The 18,555-nt window shown below is 54.4% G+C and overlaps 1 protein-coding gene across 1 annotated transcript in view; it reads right to left on the bottom strand.

Moving 5' to 3' along the window:
* The window catches only part of RIN3 (Ras and Rab interactor 3), a 125,142-nt gene extending 107,044 nt beyond the window's left edge, over positions 1-18,098 (bottom strand). Inside the window, exon 1 of the mRNA XM_030319824.1 lies at positions 17,998-18,098. Within this exon, the coding sequence (XP_030175684.1) occupies positions 17,998-18,041 (44 nt within the window). The 5' untranslated portion in view covers positions 18,042-18,098. The remainder of the gene's footprint in view (positions 1-17,997) is intronic.
* Between the last annotated feature and the right edge of the window lie 457 nt (positions 18,099-18,555).

The raw sequence follows: 18,555 nt of genomic DNA, 5'->3' as shown, positions 1-18,555 counted from the left end.
TGGTGACTTTGCAAGAGTGGGAGGAAGCCGAGGACACTGGCTCGCAAACTCCGGGGGCTGCTGGGAGGCGGGGGGGTGGACAGAGTCAGGAGCTGTGAGGAGCGGTCCGGAGGCATGGCAGGCACGCTCCAACCCCCCCAGGTTGAAGCGTCTCCCGGTGCCTCCCGGGGCCCGGGTCGCAAGGTGGGACTCCGCCAGAGGATGAAGGGGGGCGCTGGCAGATGGGACCAGGTGTATTTTTCCGCATGTCTCAGGTTCTTCACCTGGCCCATCCGTCCAGGGCTAAATCGGGGAGGGGGGCTAGGAGGTCACCCCACCCTGCCGGAGGGGCTCAGAAGGCTGGGGAGGGTCCAGCAGCCCTCTCGCGGGGTGCGGGCTCACCCGGCAGCAGGCTCCCAGGCCCTTGGGGTGCAGGGGGTTCAGGGGCTCAGGACAGCGGCTCTGGACTCAGACAAAGCTGGGTCCAGGTCCAGGCTCTGCCACTGATGGCTGGGAGCTCCGATCAGGTCACTTGTCGGGCCTCGTTTCTTTGCCTGTTAGCCGGGCACTGAAACCCCAGCCTCACGGGGCTGTGACAATTAACTGAGAACAAGCTCTCAGCAAAGGGGCCTGAAGTAAACCCTCGAGACCTAACTGCTGCCATTATAGCAACACACCTATGAGTGCCAAGAATCTTCGCTTTAAAAGAAACTTTTTTTTTTGAACATCTATTTATTTTTGAAAGAGAGAGACAGAGCACAAGCAGGGCAGGGGCAGGCAGAGAGAGAGGGAGACACAGAATCTGAAGCAGCAGGCTCCAGGCTCTGAGTTGTCAGCACAGGGCCCGACGCAGGGCTGGAACCCACCAACCGTGAAATCGTGACCTGAGCCGAAGCGGGACACTTAACCCACTGAGCCACCCAGGCGCTCCGAGAATCCTCGCCTTTGATCTGCCTTGACTGATATGCGGCTCCCTGTAAAGATTCTTCTATTAGAATCACAGAATATGAAGTAGTAGCACTGACCACTCCCCTTCTTGGAAACTTTCCAAGTCTTGAATTTCACTGGAAGGGAGAGGACCACAGGACAGTGCCCATCCCAAGGATTTGTGCATTTTAAAGACAGACTGTACATAAAACGGGCACTTGTTAATTCAGAGGAACAAAGTTCTAGTAGCAGGAGAGCAGACGGTGCAGAGACTTGGGGCCCACATACCTACACGATGTAGATACAATCGGTTCTCATTTTTTTGTGGTTGTTACGTTCTGTAAAGTCACCGTGAACACTGAATTAGCGAATACTGAACCACCATGTCCAGGGGGATCACAGGGTGACGTTCCTGTGAGCTGCTGGTCACATTTTCATCACCTGATAATATATAACCTTCCCTACGTGCATTTTTAAAAAATGTTTATTTATTCCTTTTGAGGGGGGGGGGGAGAGAGAGAGAGAGAGAGAGAGAGAGAGAGAGAGAATCCCAAGCAGGCTCCGAGCTGTCAGTGCAGAACCCTACGTGCAGCTCAATCCCACAAACCATGAGATCATGACCTGAGCCAAGATCAAGAGTTGGACGCTTAACCGACTGAGCCACCCAGGCGCCCCATGTGTATTTATTTTTAAAGACACTCTACTTAATATATATTCTTGATGCATGAATACCAAATTCACAGCTGACAGCACGTCTAACTTGCCTAAATAAAGCTTCTTTAACACACACATTTTCTTGCAAGGGCATCACAGTGCTCTTGCATTTCGAAATGCGAGAACGGGCTTCAGTTCTGTGGTCGGGGGACATTTTAAACGGTGAAATCACCAACAAAATCCATACAAATGCAAAAAAAAAAAAAACAAAACAAAACAAAACCACAGCACTAAACAGACCCCGGCAAGGACCCTTGTTTGAAGGGTAAGAACTCAAACAGGAAGGTAGAGTGCCTCACCTCAACTGGCCTCAGGTGGGAATGTGCGTGTCAGAAGATTCCAATTTTTCCACCGCTCTGAGCATGTCTGCAAATGACGTCTGAAGGACTATGATTTGGGGGTTACGAATACTTTTAGCAAGTAGGACAATGTGCAAATGGGGAATGTGTGCGTAATAAGGCAAGTGTCCCTCCGTTAGGCTGGCACCAGTCATGACCTGGACGTGAACCCTGGTCTCAGAGCAGAGCCTTGCAACAGACCTCGGGGCCGCGGTGGCATCTGAACAAGGACACAGCCCACCTCTCCCTGTGGAGCCCAAGCCGGGCGCCTGCTCACCTCCAGCTGAGGCTGCTGGGGGGCCGCCTTAGTCAGTTCCCATCAGAGGTGGAGGAGGTATCTGGGAGGAAAACAGGAGGACGATATTTGTGGCAACTACAGGAGGGGCCTCTGCCAGCGCCCCCCCAAACCTGGAGGGAGTCACTCGCCTCCCTACAGACTGCCGCGAGCAGGTCGCCTGCGTGTCTTGATGAAGTTCCCACTGCGCGTGGCCGCCATGTGTCACATGCTGTCCTGCACAGAGCCTGGCGCACGGTAGGGCTTTGTACCTCCACGCGGTGTGATCAGAGAGGTAAGGAAGCCAGCTCAAGTTCTCACAGCAGGTCAGGACAGACCCGGGATGGTGCCCAGATGAGGGTGTCGTCCATGGCACCGGGGAGCCACAAGAGGTACCACAAACTGGCTTATTGCCAAAGGGATGAGTGGAGTAGATGAGACAGCGTGGGGCTAGGGCCCTTCAGGAGACCACTGACCGTGGTTCAGGGTTATTTTTTTTTTCACTTATTTTCCAAAGTTTATTTTATTCGTTTGATTAGGCTCCACACCCAACGTGGGGCCCGAACTCACAAGCCTGAGATCGACAGTCACACGCTCTGCTGACTGAGACGGCCGGGCGTCCCTGGTTCTGGCTTCCTGAACACCTACTACGTGTCAGACTCTGTTCAAGCTCCTCGCGCGTGTTAACTCCTATGATATGGTAAGAGCTCTGCGAATTCAGAACCATTAGTATCCCTGTGTTACAGAGGAGGAAACTGAGGCAGAGGGTAGACTGTCAACCCTGACAGTTGGCTCCAGGGTTCACGACACCCGTAACCATTGCACCGTGATGTTCCGCTCATCAGCTCCACGCGTCCAGCCACGCTGAGCTGCGAGGGCTACCCTCCCCTGGGGAGGCGGGGGCCGGGCCCCCACGCTGCCATGGCACAGACCCAGTCCTCCGCCAGGCTCCGTCCACTCTACCTCCTAGATATGCTCCAGCGGGCCCACTTCTCCCCTGCCGAGATCCTTGTCCAGGCCAGCATCACTGCTCGCCTGGAGCCCTGCGGGTGCTTCCTTTCGGTCTCCCCACACACTGCTGCCCCCACCCCGCATCCTTCTTCACACAGAAGCCCGAATGCGAGCCGGCCCTCGTGGTTCCCTACCCGAAACCTATACCCTTTGTGCAACCGTTTGTGTGACTGTATTTGCCACTGCCCGAAACTGGAAACGACCCAAACGTGCTGCCGTGGGTGAGTGGACGCACCAGCTGTGGTGTGTCCGATACGATGAAATATTCTCAGCCGTGAAAACGAACACGATCCTGAGACACAGCCACGGCCAGATCTCCCATGCACTCAGCTAAGTGAAAGGAGCCGGGCTCACAAGGCAGCGTGCATATGGCGTTCTCAAAAAGGCAGAACTCGAGGACCTAAGAAATGAGTGACTGCCAGGATTGGGGTGCAGGGGGCGGGGAATTCTGCACAGGGACAGGCTATTCCATATCTCGGTTGTGGTGGCAGTTACACAACCGTCTACGTTTGCCAAAGCGTGTAGAAATGAACACACAAGAAGGTGAATTTTACTCTATGTAAATTTTAGCTTGTTATGGGTTGGACCGTGTCCCCCAAAAAGATACGCTGAAGTCTTAACTGCCAGCCCCTCAGAATGTGACCTTATTTGGAAGGAGGGTTGTTGCGGATGCGACGAGTTGAGATGAGGTCATACTGGAGCAGGGTGGGCCCGGATCCAGTATGACCGGTGTCCTTATAAGAAGAGAACAGACAGAGACACACACACAGGCAGCTGACGGTCACGTAACGAACAAGGCAGAGGCTGGGGTGATGCTGCTGCAAGCTGAGGGCCCCCACGGACGGCCTGGGGCCCCCAGAAGCTGGGAAGAGGAAGGGCGAGTCTGCCCAGTCTCACAGGCCCCGATGCCATCTAGATTTTGGACCCCTGGCCTCCAGAACTGTGAGAGAATAAATTTCTCTTGCTTTAACCCCCCCTAGTCTGTGTTACATCGTTAGAGCAGCCCTGGGAAATGGATACACAGCTGAGATTTTTAAATGCGCAACAAACCTGTCTCACTCTCCGTGGCCTTCGGGGGACTGCCGTCTGGTCCCCTCTCCAGCACAGGCCATCCTCCATCCATGCAGAGTGCTAATGTCCGGCCCGCTGAGCCTGCAGCACCCCCCACACGGCCAAGCTGGCTCACCCCACATTCATGCGGGAAACTCCCAGGCGTTGCTCAGCCTGGCTCTCGCCCCCAAGAGAGCTGTCCCAGATGCACCCGCGTCTGAGCAAGATACCCTCAGCCAGCTGGCACCCCGGCACTCCAGGTGACTATCCTGCACCCCGTAGGCACAACACTGCACGTCGCTCCTATGTCCCCACAAGACGGAGGGTCCTTGCGGCCAGGGTGAGTCGTCAGGTCATTGCTGGACGAGCGCCGTGCTCCCGGACACTGAGCTGGCTGGGAGTCTAAGGCCTGGGGAAGAGCTTGGGGCTTCGGCAGTTACCCTGCATCGTGCCCAGCTCAGCCCCGGCCCCGCAGAGGTGGCGCCAGGAGTCGCACCAGGGGTGCCTGCTTTCCCCAGCCACGGCCTCTGCGCTTAGGGCCTCCCGCCCAGAGTCGGCCTCGACAGCTTGTCCAGGACCCCCACCCCTGGTCTACTGGTCCCCCCGCAAGATGCAGGCCTCCCAGGCCCCTTTCCTTCTCCCACATGCCCTTTGTCCTGTCAACCTCTCCTGACCTCTCTCCTCGGCATTAACCTGCCATATATTCACTCAACAAACATTTTCCAAGCCTTGTGCTGGACACTCCTCCCCAGCCCTCACACCTCTCGCTCAGCACGACTGTTCTGGGAGTTGAACACCGCCTAGCACGGTGCTCAGTTGGCGATGACACCCTGCCAAGAGGAGCCGCTTTCTGCCCTCGGGAGCTTACGGTCTACTGGGCCAGACAGTACACTGTGAGGGCGTGAGGAGCAAGGCTCTGAGGGTGCTGCGGGGTCTTCTACTGTCCGGGCTTCCAGCTCGCCTGTTTGACGCCTCTGCACACATTAGAAAAAGACACTCCTTCCTCCCCATGAATGCAGGCAATCCCCTCACCACCCTCTCACCACTTGACATCGTGCGTGGCTTGGCAGGAGAATGAATTTTCAGCCCCCACGTGTTTCTCTCTCAGCCAGGTGCCTCTGTGCAGTGAACAACCTGCACAACTGTATGCAACAACCCTGGAGTCCTGACAGTCTCCTAGGCTTTTTACAGGAGGTGTAAGTGGGGTGCGTGTGCTCAGTCTCCGAGGCAGGAAAGAGTTCACCTTTCCAGAGGCTGGAGGGAGAGGCAGTCGGTGAAGACTGATGTGCCAGTACCCCTCCCCCCGCCCCCATCTCCAATGCCTCATGCAAAGGAATGCCCTAGGCACCTTCACAGAGCCTTGGAAAGAGCCCGGGTCCAGCTGTTGAGACATCAGGATGATCACTTCCCCTCTCTGTGCCACAGACTCATCTGTAAGCAGGGGCTGGATTAGGGAGCCCCTGCTAATCCAGAGAAAAACTGAGCTCTGGAAATCTGATGATGCTAGAAGCAGGGATGGGGGCTGCTTTGGCCTATAAAAAGAAGACAACTGTGTTTCAAACCCTTTCCAGGGACACTTGCTCAGCCTGTCCAGACAGCCCACCCCACTCAATCCCAGGCCACACATGGGACCTCTCAGACACAGGCAGCCCTGAGGGCCTATGCATGCCCAGGGGGCAATCCTGGGCTGTGCAGGACCACTCCGAGCAGGCTCTGATAGGCTCCAAATAAGTCTGTGCTATCCTCGGAAGGGGATGTCAAGCCCTGGCCATTTCTGGACAAATCTTTCCCAAGGCCAGGCAGAGAGGTCATTCAAGACCTCCAGCGGCCCGTGTTCAGCACAAACCCACCCTGGCACCCAGCAAGTGCTCAATAAAGAGGCAATGAATGAATGAATGAATGGGCAAATGGTGCCAGCCAGCAGGGACGCAGGCGCTGCTGAGACTGGGCCCGGCCTCTCTCGTGCTTGTGTGACAGGAGACTCGATCTCAGAAGGAGCTGCAGAGGTCAGCACAGGGGGGGTTAACCTATGAGGGTTCTCCATCTAGAGCAGAGATGGGGAAACTGAGGCTGAGAGAAGAGACACAGTTGCTCAGCAGTATTTAGCCCTGTCAAGGCACAGAATTGGGGAGTCAGAACTCAAGCCAGAATGACTAGTCCGCAGCTTCTGGTGAAATCTAAAACTCACAGACACCCGGTATGAAGAAAATGTTTGCAATCTAGTCTTTGAAATAAGAGCCCTAGTCGACCCAAAACTGCCTTTTCTCTCTCTCCTCCTCTTCTTCCTTCCAACCTCCACTAGGAAATGAAGACTCGCAGGCAGCCCTGCAAAGCAGCTTTATTATTTCTGACACAATCTGCTGCTGTGTGACGAGAAAGAAAAGTTTTTATGTTAGTTAGGATCAAGTTTGTCTGTATCAGAAAATCTAAAGTAACAGTGACTTAATTCATCTAGAGATGTATTCTTCTGTTATAGAAAAGCCCGAGGAAGTGGTCCAGAGTCGGGATGATGCTCCAACATGTCTAGGACCCTTACTATATTGTTGCTGCCCCCCATACAGCTTCCATTCTCAAATTGACTTCAAAGTCCAAGATGGATGCTTCGACTCCCACCATCACATCTGCATTCCAGCCAACAGGGAAGAGGAAAGGAGAGAAAGCCACGCCCCTTCTCTTTAAGGACATGTCCAAGCAAACTGCACTCCTCACTTATATTTCACCATCCTGAACTTAATCACATGGCCACACCTAGCAGTGTTCAGCTAAAATTTACACCCAATTAAAATTCAGGGACCAATCAACAGGCTCTACTTCACCCTTGAGTTCAAATACTCTAGGGTGGTGATCTATCTCAAAGAATTGGGCCTCAAACCCTAGCCCCACATAAGTTTCCACCTAAGTTTTCAGGAGCTTCATTTAAAACAGAAAGGACTAGAAAGAAGTTGACCAGTGTCTGTGCCAACTGCAATCATTAATCATATGAGGCCACCAAAGATGATACATGGGTAACATATGTCCACAGCACAGCATATAAAAATGCATATAGGAAACAATGAAAAAAAAGGAACACAAATTAACATATACATGCAGATCAAAACTGCATGCAAAGACTGAAATTAACAGGCACTCAGACTGGGTGTAGCCTCAAAGAGATTAAAATGTTTGATGCTTTCAATGCCACTATTTTTGTGTGACCTTTTTCAGGTACGTAATAAATTTGGGGGAGAAAACCAATAGTGTATGAATTCGTGTGCACACACACCCCCTATACACATAGAGGAAAGAGCTCCCAACCTCTTGTAATGGCAACAACCTTGTAAAGCAGGGATCCTCCTTGCTCCATGTGGCAGAGAAAAAGAAGAAAGGTGTCCTGGCGGGTAAAGGTGCAGGGACTTGCCTAGGGTTGCCCAGCTCTGAAACATACCTGTGGTCTTCGCCACCATGGTAAAATCCAAACTCTTCCACCTGTTACCAAGGGGGCCCCAACTCCCTTTCTAGGTTCACCCCACACAGAACTCTCCCTCCCTGTCCCCAAACCAGGCTCTTGAGGGCTTCCACACGCAACTTGTCCTTTCTCACCTTCCTGCTCTGTGCTTTTCTCCTATGAGGATGCCCTTCTCTGCATACACCTGATTTCAGCTGTTAAAAGCTTACTTATCCTTCAAAACCCAGTCCAGATGCCACCTCTACCAGAATGTCACTCCTGCTTAGCATAGCATAGGCATGTTTGTATGTTTTTATGTAGTGCCCTGTGAGTTAATTATGTACATATTTCTCTTATTTTCCCTAATAGATAAACTGGAAACTCCTCAATATTCAGTAAATGAACAGATAGATAGATGAATGAATGGGTGGGTGGATGGATGGATGGGAGGATGGGAGGATAGATGGATGGGTGAAGGGACGGAAGGATGGATGGATGGATGGATGGATGGATGGATGGATGGATGGAAGGATGGATGGATGGAAGGATAGATGGATGGATGGATGGATGGATGTGAAGATGAATGGAAGGAAGGAAGGAAGGAAGGAAGGAAGAAGGGAGGATGGGTGGATGGATGGATGGATGGATAGAAGGATGGATGGATGGATGGATGGATGGAAGGATGGATGGAAGGGAGGATGGAAGGATAGATGGATGGATGGATGTGAGGATGGATGGATGGATGGATGGATGGATGGATGGAAGAAAGGAAGGATAGATGGATGGAAGGGAGGATGGATGGAAGGGAGGATAGATGGATGGATGGAAGGAAGGATGGATGGATGGAAGGGAGGATGGATGGATGGAAGGGAGGATGGATGGATGGAAGGATGGATGGAAGGATGGATGGATGGATGGATGGATAGATGGATGTGAAGATGGATGGATGGAAGGAAGGAAGGAAGGAAGGAAGGAAGGAAGGAAGGAAGGAAAGATGGGTGGATAGATGGATGGATAGAAGGATGGATGGATGGAAGGATGGATGGAAGGGGGGATGGATGGATGGATGGAAGGATGGATGGATGGATGGGAGGATGGATGGATGGATGGATGGAAGGAAGGAAGAAAGGAAGAAAGGAAGGATGGATGGATGGAAGGGAGGATGGATGGAAGGGAGGATGGATGGAAGGGAGGATGGATGGAAGGAAGGATGGATGGATGGATGGAAGGGAGGATGGAAGGATGGATGGATGGATGGATGGATGGAAGGATGGACGGATGGAAGGTTGGGTGGGTGGGTGGATGGATGGATGGATGGATGGAAGGAAGGAAGGATGGATGGATGGATGGATGGATGGATGGATGGAAGCAAGGAAGGATGGATGGATGGATGGATGGATGGATGGATGGATGGGAGGATGGATGGATGGATGGATGGATGGATGGTTGGATGGATGGATGGGAGGATGGATGGATGGATGGATGGGAGGATGGGAAGATGGATGGATGGGTGGATGGATGGATGGATAGATGGATAAAGATGGATAAAGAAGATACTAGTTGAGAAAAGAATCCCTGAATGTATTTTAGATGGATGCTCTCTCAAAAATGACAAGAACAGAAAGAAGTAAGCATAATAAATGCCATCATCAGAGGCATCTGGGTGGCTTAGTCGGTTAGGTGTCTGACTTTGGCTCAGGTCATGGTCTTGCGGTTTGTGAGTTCAAGCCCCACATTGGGCTCTGTGCTGACAGCTCAGAGCCTGGAACCTGCTTTGGATTCTGTGTCTCCCCCTCTCTCTCTGCCCCTCCCCCCCTTACGCTCTGTCTCTCTCTCACTGAAGAATAAATAAACATTTTTAAAAAATTTTTTTAAAAATAAATAAATGCCGTCATCAGATGCCATTGGTAGAAAGCTAAGTCCTTGCTTCAAACTGCAATATCCCTAGAGAAACTTAGAGTAGCCATCTCTGACAGTGATTGAGATTAAGGAAACTGGAGACATGGAGGCTGGGGAGAAAGGTCCCTGGTGAATTCCTCCTTGATAGCTTGCTCCTTTAGCCAAAGATCATCAGACTGAGAATTTCAGATGCAGAGTCCCTTATTTCTTTGGTTTCCAGGGGTGGGTGAAAAAGCACACTTACTGACCCCAGGAATAATTTCCCTCTGGGGAAACCTGTGCCCAAGAAAAGTCTTCTCTGCAACTGTCGTGGCCCCCTTTCCTCCTTCCGGGCTGTCCCTCTCCACATCCCTCTCTCCTCTTTCTGTCTTCAGAAAACAGGCTTTTTCATCAGCCCTGATATCTCCTATCAAATGTGAGTCAAGGAGCTGGGGTGGTGTTGACATCTGAAGTCCCATCTCTTAACTAGGGGATAAAAAGTTCTTGGCTTTGACTAAGACCCCAGAGTCAGTGGTGAAGCGGGAGCCACCTTCATGGGGGAAGGGTCGCACAGGATGGTCCCTCTAAGGCAGATCTTACCATCAGGATCCAAAGGTCCCCAACCCTGGCCTCCCCTGCCTAGAATCCTTATGTCCCCCCACCCCAGGCTCCAGGCTTGTGGGTGGAGCCAGGTTCGGGGTAGGGCGGGGGCGGGGCAGGGGGGGAACCGTCACTCTGCCTGGTCCTAGGACAGAGCATGCAGGGGGGGCCTGGCCCTGAGGCTGGTGCCATGAGCCCATAGGATGTGGCCTGAGTGTGCACTGTTACCACAGTGCGCACGACACAACAGGCCTTGACCACAACCGCTCTCTAGCCCGTTTCTTTTAAAAAGGAACTAACATTTTTCATAGCGGGCTGGTTCGTTCTCTCAAATGAGTACAAATTGGAGTGGGAACACTCCCAGGAACTCCCAGAAATTACTGGCGAGATGGGGGCAAGGCACTCTGATGACCCCCCAGAGTTGTTTCTGACCCCCAGAAGTTTTGGCCCCCAGAATGGTTTTAGCCACTGGGGCGGCCTCCTCAAGCTCCACCCCCCTGGGCCGAAGAGCTGCCTGGGGCAGCAGAGGACTTACTGGCAGGTGGAGAGAGCCTGAGGTGGCGGCCATGATGGTGGCTTCCAGATGCTTCTACAAAGGCCAAGGCTGACAGCCACATAGGTATGGAGTCCGTAAGTCCCTCCCCGCCGCCCTGTGGACACCGAGTCAGAGGGAAGGATTCCTCTGTACCCACCCATCGCTTTTCTCTCTTTCCAAGCCACGCGGGCAGGAGGGAAGGTTCTGGGTTCACTGGATAGCTCTGTGGGGGGTGGGCAGGGGAGGCACGAGGTGCCATCTGCGGCCTGCAGGCACAGGGACAGCTGTCTACTTCAGGACGGTACCGGGTGTGCTGTGGGGAGGCCCCGGGGTTACCCGGCAGAGAGCCCCCTCCCTCGGGTGTCATCCCTCTCAAGCCCTGACGGGACAGCCTTCCCACCAGAAACTCCGCGACGTGAGGCTGCCTGTGATCTCCTCGGTGTCTCCTCAGCAACCACCCAAAATGGCCAGTGTGGGAATCCAGTCACACTCAGAGACGCCACTCCAATGCCGTCCAGTCGGCACATTCTAGCAGGACACCAGAGGCCTATCCCCAGAGTGGGCTTCCACAACCCATGTACTTTTTCTTTAAAAACAGTTTTTCAAAAATAAACCCACAGCAGTGAGAAAACATTTCCTTCCAGGTACTCGGTCAGGGTGATGACCCAGAAGTCTCCCTTCTGAGTCTTCGTTTCATATGAAAGTGTACCCGTATATTCTAGACTGTTCCACAGGCTGCCCTTCCAGCCATCAGAAGGTAGAAAGGCTAGGTCATCTCCAGCTGGCACATCAATCCCCTGAGCTCTGATATTACTCCAGGACACCAGCTTCTGCTGCCCGTTGGCCAGTATTCGGGGAATCACTGAATGTCAGACCAAGGGGGAACCTAGAAATCACTGAGTTCATTGAAAAATGAGGCCCAGCGACAGACACTTCCTTCCTAGTATTCTCCCAAATCACCACAGGGACGGGACTCTGGAGACATCCTACATCCTCAGCAAGCCCCTAAGCATCTTCCAGATGAGCAAAGGATGATACAATTAGGGGGACTCCGACCCCCAAGTGTAGCTGGCTCTGGCATGGGCATGAAGGGGGTGCAGGACGGACGAATCCTCCTGAAGCAACTATAGCAGCGTTTCTCAGACTTTCCTTCAGCATTTTTTACTTTGCAAAAAAAGACACCAAAAACTAACAACCACCATCAATTTACCCAATCGTTTCATAGAAAAAAGGAGGCTTAACATGGCAAACAAAACAAAACTCCCATCTCAGAATAAAAGACAGTTCTGCCCTGGGGGCGCCTGGGTGGCTCAGTCGGTTGAGCGACTTCAGCTCAGATCATGATCTTGCGGTTCTTGAGTTCGAGCCCTGCCTCGGGCTCTGTGCTGACAGCTGGGAGCCTGGACCCTGCTTCAGATGCTGTGTCTCCCTCTCTCTCTGCCCCTCCCCTGCTCCCACTCTGCCTCTTGCTCTCTCAAAAATAAACAAACAGTTAAAAAAAAAAAAAAAGACAGTTCTGCCCAGGAAAAGAGGTTGGCAGCCTTGGCTGATACACATCACACACACACACACACACACACACCCTTATCTTCCCAGTTTTTCAGTGGACCACAGACCTGCCCTCAGGACCCATGACCCAGGCTGGGCTCACCCAGAACCTGTACAGCCAGCTAACTCTGCTCTCTCAGCTGAGGACGAAGTATCTACTGGTAATCCAGAGCTGGCCTCACTGTCTCCCACCCTCTCTCTCGGAGAAGTGAGGGAGCGCAGCTAGAATTAGGGGACCCCGCTGAGGAGGATAAAACGAAGTGACTGGTGCCTATACAGGGTCCCTACCCAATTTCCTGGGTGGCCAGCCGCCTTGTTGTCCCACAAGGGAAGGCTGCGAGGCAATTTTTAGAATCCTGTTCAGTATGTCATTGTTCTCAAGAGTTTATTGAGTGCCAGCCGTGTGCAGGACAAAAAGATATGGATGTAAAGATCTGATCCCTTTTATTTGGAAGTTCATAATCTAAACAGGAAGACATGATATTAATGGGGTTTTGGTTTCTTGCTAGGTAAATAAGTAGCTCGTGCGTAAAGTTTTTTGAGGATTCAAAAAGAGCTGGTGTGGATGGAAGGCTTCATGGAGGAGGTGACGGCATTCCAGTTGGAAGGAACTTTGTGGGCAAAGGCAGGGGAGGCTATGGCAGCTGTGCATGCCAAGGGGACCAGAAAAAGTAAGGCTGTACATTGGCTTCGTGAAGGACTGGAATGGGGTATGGAAGACAGGGAGTCCGTAAGGGGTTTTTAAAAAGGAGATCATGACACCTGAGGGTGACCAGGGGTTATGGGAGTCATGCTGTTTTCTCCACCCCTCCTGGGGGACCTCGATGTGGCTGGCTGTCTGTCTTCTGTCTCTAGCAGCAAGAACCATTTCACTAGAAGGGCTTATTTTGGGGTGGGTGGGGGGAGCGGGTGGTGGTAGGATGAGATCAAGGGGAGATCTACAGTTTAGAAAAGTCATTAACATCGTGATTTTCGTCTTTAGTTCCAGTGTTGGAGAAAACATCCACGTTTTGGCTGCCCCTGGGGCATGGGATAAACGGCAGGTTCAGGGTAACAGTTACGTAGCCAAAAGTTCTAGAGCTGGCAGCCAGAGCAGTGCTCACTGTCTCCAAGCCAACTTGCCAAGAACAAGATGACTCCTGGGCCCTCACTCCCTTCTGAAGGTGACTCCCGGATGGGGGGGGGGAGGGTGGGCAGAGAGCCACGGGGGCAAACAGGAAGTCTGGGACTTTTCTGAGGCACTCCCCCCTGGTTGGGGCTCTTTCTGGGCACCCAGACGCTGAGCATGGGCCCTCTTCCTACGCCAGGCCTTTCTGTTAGTGTCTCCCAACCAAGATGTGCCTCTCTCGTTCTGATAAGGGAGGGGTAGACCCTCCACTTTCCCCCTTCCAAGTTTGCTCAGACACTTCTCCCCTCCAAACCTGCCCTCCCTCCTCATTGCTCCCTACCCAGTTCTGCTCATTTGTCATGGCCTGCATAGGCGTGAACTAGTGACAACCCTCACTCAAGGGACAGATGGACTCTGGGAAGTGATGTAAGGGACCGAGTGTGTGGTTACCAATCAGCATTCCTTCCTCCCCTCTGCTCTGGCCCCTTCCTGAGAGGCACTGCAGGTCAGCTCAGATTCCTGTCTATAAAGTGGAGCTCCAGGAAGGCCTGAGAGGGCAGTGAGGGGCCTGGGTGGGTTCCCCCCCCCCTTCAACCATCATACCTATTTTTGGTTGGGTTCCCTCTTTTATTTCCCGATCCCCTGGATTAAAATGCAGGTGCCTTTATAGGATGTGTAGTTTTTAATGTTTTCAGTCTCAGTAAAGATCACTAAACAGGGACCCAGGCCCAGGATGGGTCCTATCAAGTGGTAGGGGAGATTGGGAAGAGGTCCTCAGGGACAAATGTGCTGAGACTCCCCTGTCCCAAGCAGACCCTGAGCCTTCACCCCCTAATGCTTCCCAGGGGAGGCACGGGGGCTTCTCAGGGTTCAGAAGTACAGGCCTGAGCTGGTTAGGTAACCCTTTGCTGCCTGTGGGCCACAGCCTCTCTTCTGGTCTGGAAGGGGGTGGGTCTCCCAGCTGAGTGCCAGCCAGGACCACCCAGAGGCATTAGCCCCTGCAAGCAAGGAGGCCCAGGTCGGCGGGCAGAGCTGGAGTTGGTATCTGGGACCCTGAATTCATCACTGCTCTGGGTGGGCCCCACCCCAGAGGAGTCCCCTGTCTTAGAGCTGGGAGTGAATGAGGGACTTCTCTCAAGGAGTTCAGCGGGATCCCCGCATTATGTTAGGCACGAGGCAGAAAGCCAGGGGTCTCCCAAACCCTGGGGCTTTGCCCAGGCAGCCCCTTCAAGGCCCAAGGCTCAGGAGACCCAATTTCTAGGCCCAGCCCCACCTCCAGCTCCTAAGACCTTGGGTAAATCACTTCCTCTTTCTGGGTCTCCTTTCTCTTGTCGTTAAATTAGGGGATTGGAGGGGCGCCTGGGTGGCTCAGTCGGTTGGGCGTCCGACTTCAGCTCAGGTCACGATCTCGCGGTCTGTGAGTTCGAGCCCCACATCGGACTCTGGGCTGATGGCTCAGAGCCTGGAGCCTGCTTCCGATTCTGTGTCTCCCTCTCTCTCTGCCCCTCCCCCGTTCATGCTCTGTCTCTCTCTGTCTCAAAAATAAATAAACGTTAAAAAAAATTTTTTTTTTTTAAATTAGGGGATTGGATCAGATGCAAGAGTGGAATCCTTTTTCAAATAAAATCTTAAGCAGACTCTCAATTCATCAAACATAAAAGTGTGGGCTTTGAGTTTACGCGTCCTCAGTGACCCCTGCACACAGGTTGGCGTCCGGCCCCTCCACAGGTCACAGCTTCACCGGGGTCATCTCTGCACCTCCCCACTCCCTCCTCACCTCCAGTTCATCCCTTCAGAGGCTAGCCCCTCTCCTGTCTCCCTGGTCACTACCCGCCCTCCTGCCCACTGAAGAACTTCCTTCCCAGCAGATTTCTCTGCTTCTGCTTTCTCTGCTACAGTCTGTTTGTGATATAGCCCCAATCCGAATCAGATCACCTCTGTGTGCGAACCCCATCTGCAGCCCCCAGCACCCCCCAAGCCTTAACCCCACCAGACCACCTTCTGTCATCGTCTCCCACGTCAGCTGCAAGTGGGAAGGGGCTTGGTTTAATGCTGGGCGCCCGCCCCCACCTAATGTAAACACTATTTGTTGAACCGAAGGAGAAAAAGTGTCTACACCTAGGATACTGGGCGGTCTGCCTTTTCTTTCTCCCCAGCCGACATCTGCACCAAGGAGGAGACAGACCTTGCTTGCCAAGGTCCTCACACTCCTATTCCAGGGGGCTCTCTGAGCTCTGGGGGGGTCAGAGTAGGAGACATTCTCCCAGCTGTCTGAACATCACAGTGAGAAGGAGAGGACTTTTGGAAGCCCAGTGGAAAGAGGAGTCCTCCTCTGAGGACTCAGAACTCAGCCCCAAGTGGTCGGTGGGGTCTGGGGGTGGCATGGGGATGAGGAATCACAGATGATTGCTCCTCCTCATCTTTGGACTGTAACACAGGTGGACATGCGGCCCGGGGAATAGGGGGTGCCTGGGGTGCACCCGAAAACTGCCTTGTAGTACTTGAGAGTCAAGGTCTGGGCTCCCCAGGGCAGAACAGGGTCTGATATGGTAAGAAGTTAGAGGGAGGCACCTGCAACTCAAGTTCAGGAATTCCTGTCTTAGGACTGCCACAGTGGTGGCAAGTTCTCCGTCCCTGGAGGTATGCAAGTACCTACCAGGTATGAGTTTCGGTGAGATACTATTTAGGAACCCTTCCAGCACAAAAGGTCCTCTTAAATAAAGTGATGTTTTTAGCAGCAAACCAATATTCCTTAGAATGTGCCAGGCACATCTAAGCAGGCCTGAGCTGGTGTGTTAACCGACGGCTGCCTGTAGGCAGCTGCTTGAATATTAGCTCATCCAAACCTCATAACAATCCTATGAAGTTGGTGTTATTATTACCCCCAATTTACAGAGGAGGCAAGACCAGGTCTCTTGTCCGAGGTTAAATATCTGGTACTATTATCAACAAGTGGGAATAATAATAATAATTATTATTATTAAGAGTTTACCCTATAGGCCAATGTGCAAAACTCTTTATGCATTATCTCATTTAACCCTCAAAACAACCCTGTGAGGATAGTTACTGCTACTTATCATCATTTTATAGATAGGTAAACCCAGGCACAGAGAGGTTAAGTAACTGGTCCAGTAATGAACAAAGAAAAGCAAGAGGAAGTAGGTGAGGGGGAGGGGGTCACTCCTGGGGAGGGGTGGGGAAAGGGAAGCTGGACAGGTCAGGACCCTGGCCCCTCACCACCCGTTCTTCCATGGGAAACTCCTCCTAGCTCCACCCTGCAATATTGGGTGTGGCAGAGACTTGCCCCTGAGGGGCCCCCTCCCCAACATAATTTCCAATTCTTCCCACCGGATGGCATTTGTCTTTCCAGAGGTTACTTCCAAGAGAAAGCATACAGGCAGAACTTCTGGGGAAGGGCGGCGATGGGGCAAAAGGGAGGAGGAAGGCATTCAGATCCAGAAGAGTTTAAGCCCCCAGCCCGCCAGAGTGGGAACCAGTCACCTCCAGCTGTCCCCCAGTCCAGAACTGCACAAGATCGGCCCATCCCTCTTGTTTTACAGAGCAGAGAACTGAGGCCCTGGGAGCTGGAGCTAGGGGTCATGGAGCTCCTGGGGTCATGGAGCTAGGCCAGGCAGCAGCTGGGTGTCCATCACAGAAACAGGCCCGGGAGTTTTAAACCGAAAAGCCAGGAATGGCAACCTCGGGGCAGGGGTGGGCACCCGTCAACCTTGACACCCCGAAAGGTTCTAAGAGGCTTTCCCAAGAATCCACCACTGGAACTGAAGCCTCTTCAACCCCCTGAAGCTTCGCGAGACGCCCGCTGGGCTGGGCGGCGGGGAGGGAACCTTCTCCCCGGAGCGCAGCCCTGAGCAATGTCCAAAAGCAACTTCGGTGGGGGTGGGGGACATAAGACGAGGCACACGAGACCCCTCCCGAAAGTCAGTTCCCAAACAAGTTCGGCTTCACGCATGCCCAGCTGTGCCTTCTCCCCGGGACCCCCCAGACCCCAGCGCAACCCGTGCGCCCCGGACCCTCCCCAGGGCTTGATAAGGCAGGTCCAAAGGTCACCGTCCCCGGACCCGCCTGAGGGACGGGGGAAGGGGATCTCGGTGGGTCCGCGGTCTAGGTGGACTCGTCAGCGTCGGGGCCGCTGGCGCCCGAACTTACGGGGACCCCGGCCCCCACCCCACGCCCGCCTGGTCGTCAGCGTCCCAGGACGCGCGCGGGGACGCAGGCGGAGCGGCGGGTGCAGGAGGCTGGCGCGACCCGGACCCCGCGTGATTGTTTCTGAAGTTCAGGCGAGACAGGAGCCGGGGGAAGGGGCCGCATCCACGCAGCCCCTCCGCCCCCGGTCTGACAGGTAGAGACGCTTTTCTCGCACCCGGCCGCTTAGCTGGTTTTCCAGCGAGCGGTGACGTCTGAGCTTCGAACTTTGGCCAAGTCCCCGGGTCCTGCAGCCACCAGCGCGGCCCCCTTCCGCGCAGAAGCGGAGTCCGGCCCCGGCCGTGGCCGCGGGGCTCGGACTCACCCGACGCCCGAGGCCGGACGGCCGGGGCTCCCTCGCGAGCTCCGAGCACTCCCGGGGGTGGGGGTGGGGGAGGCAAGACTTACCCCGCGGGGTCCCCGCGCTCGGGCGCCCCGGCCCGTCGGATCATGCCGCCGGCAGCTCCGGGACCGCGGACGGAGGGGCTCAGGCGCCGGGCGGCGCGGACCGCCGTGCCCCGGGCGCCCGCATGGCCCTGGCGCTAGCCCTCGGGAAGGGCCCGGCCGGGCGCCGCCGCCAGCCCCGCGCCGAGTGGGAAGCCGCCGCCGCCGCCGCCGCGCTCTGGGGCGCTCGCTGGCTTCCACTTCCTGTATCCGAGCGCGCGGGGCTTTCAGGAAGAGGCTGGCCTTGGTGGTCAAGGGGTTTTTGTCAAAAGCCTCTCGCCGGCGGCGGGCGGCCCGGAGCCCCCCTGGGGCACGCGGAAGCCCGGCGGCCGCGCCCCTCCCCCCTCCCCCCCTCACCACCACCCCCTCCCCGGGGCCGGGCCTGGCGGCGGGCGGCGGGGGGACCGCGGCTCCGGGCGCGGGCGTCCAGCCGCCGGGAGCTGCCTCCGCGGGCAGGGGCTGCGGCCCGGGCGGCTCCCGAGAGCGCCGCGAGGGAAACTTACAGCAAAGTCTCCCACATGG

Source organism: Lynx canadensis, chromosome B3 (genome assembly GCF_007474595.2).
Source record: "Lynx canadensis isolate LIC74 chromosome B3, mLynCan4.pri.v2, whole genome shotgun sequence".
Classification (NCBI taxonomy): Eukaryota; Metazoa; Chordata; class Mammalia; order Carnivora; family Felidae; genus Lynx; species Lynx canadensis.
Note: the sequence above shows the minus strand (reverse complement) of the source record. Positions and strands in the feature narration are given on the sequence as shown.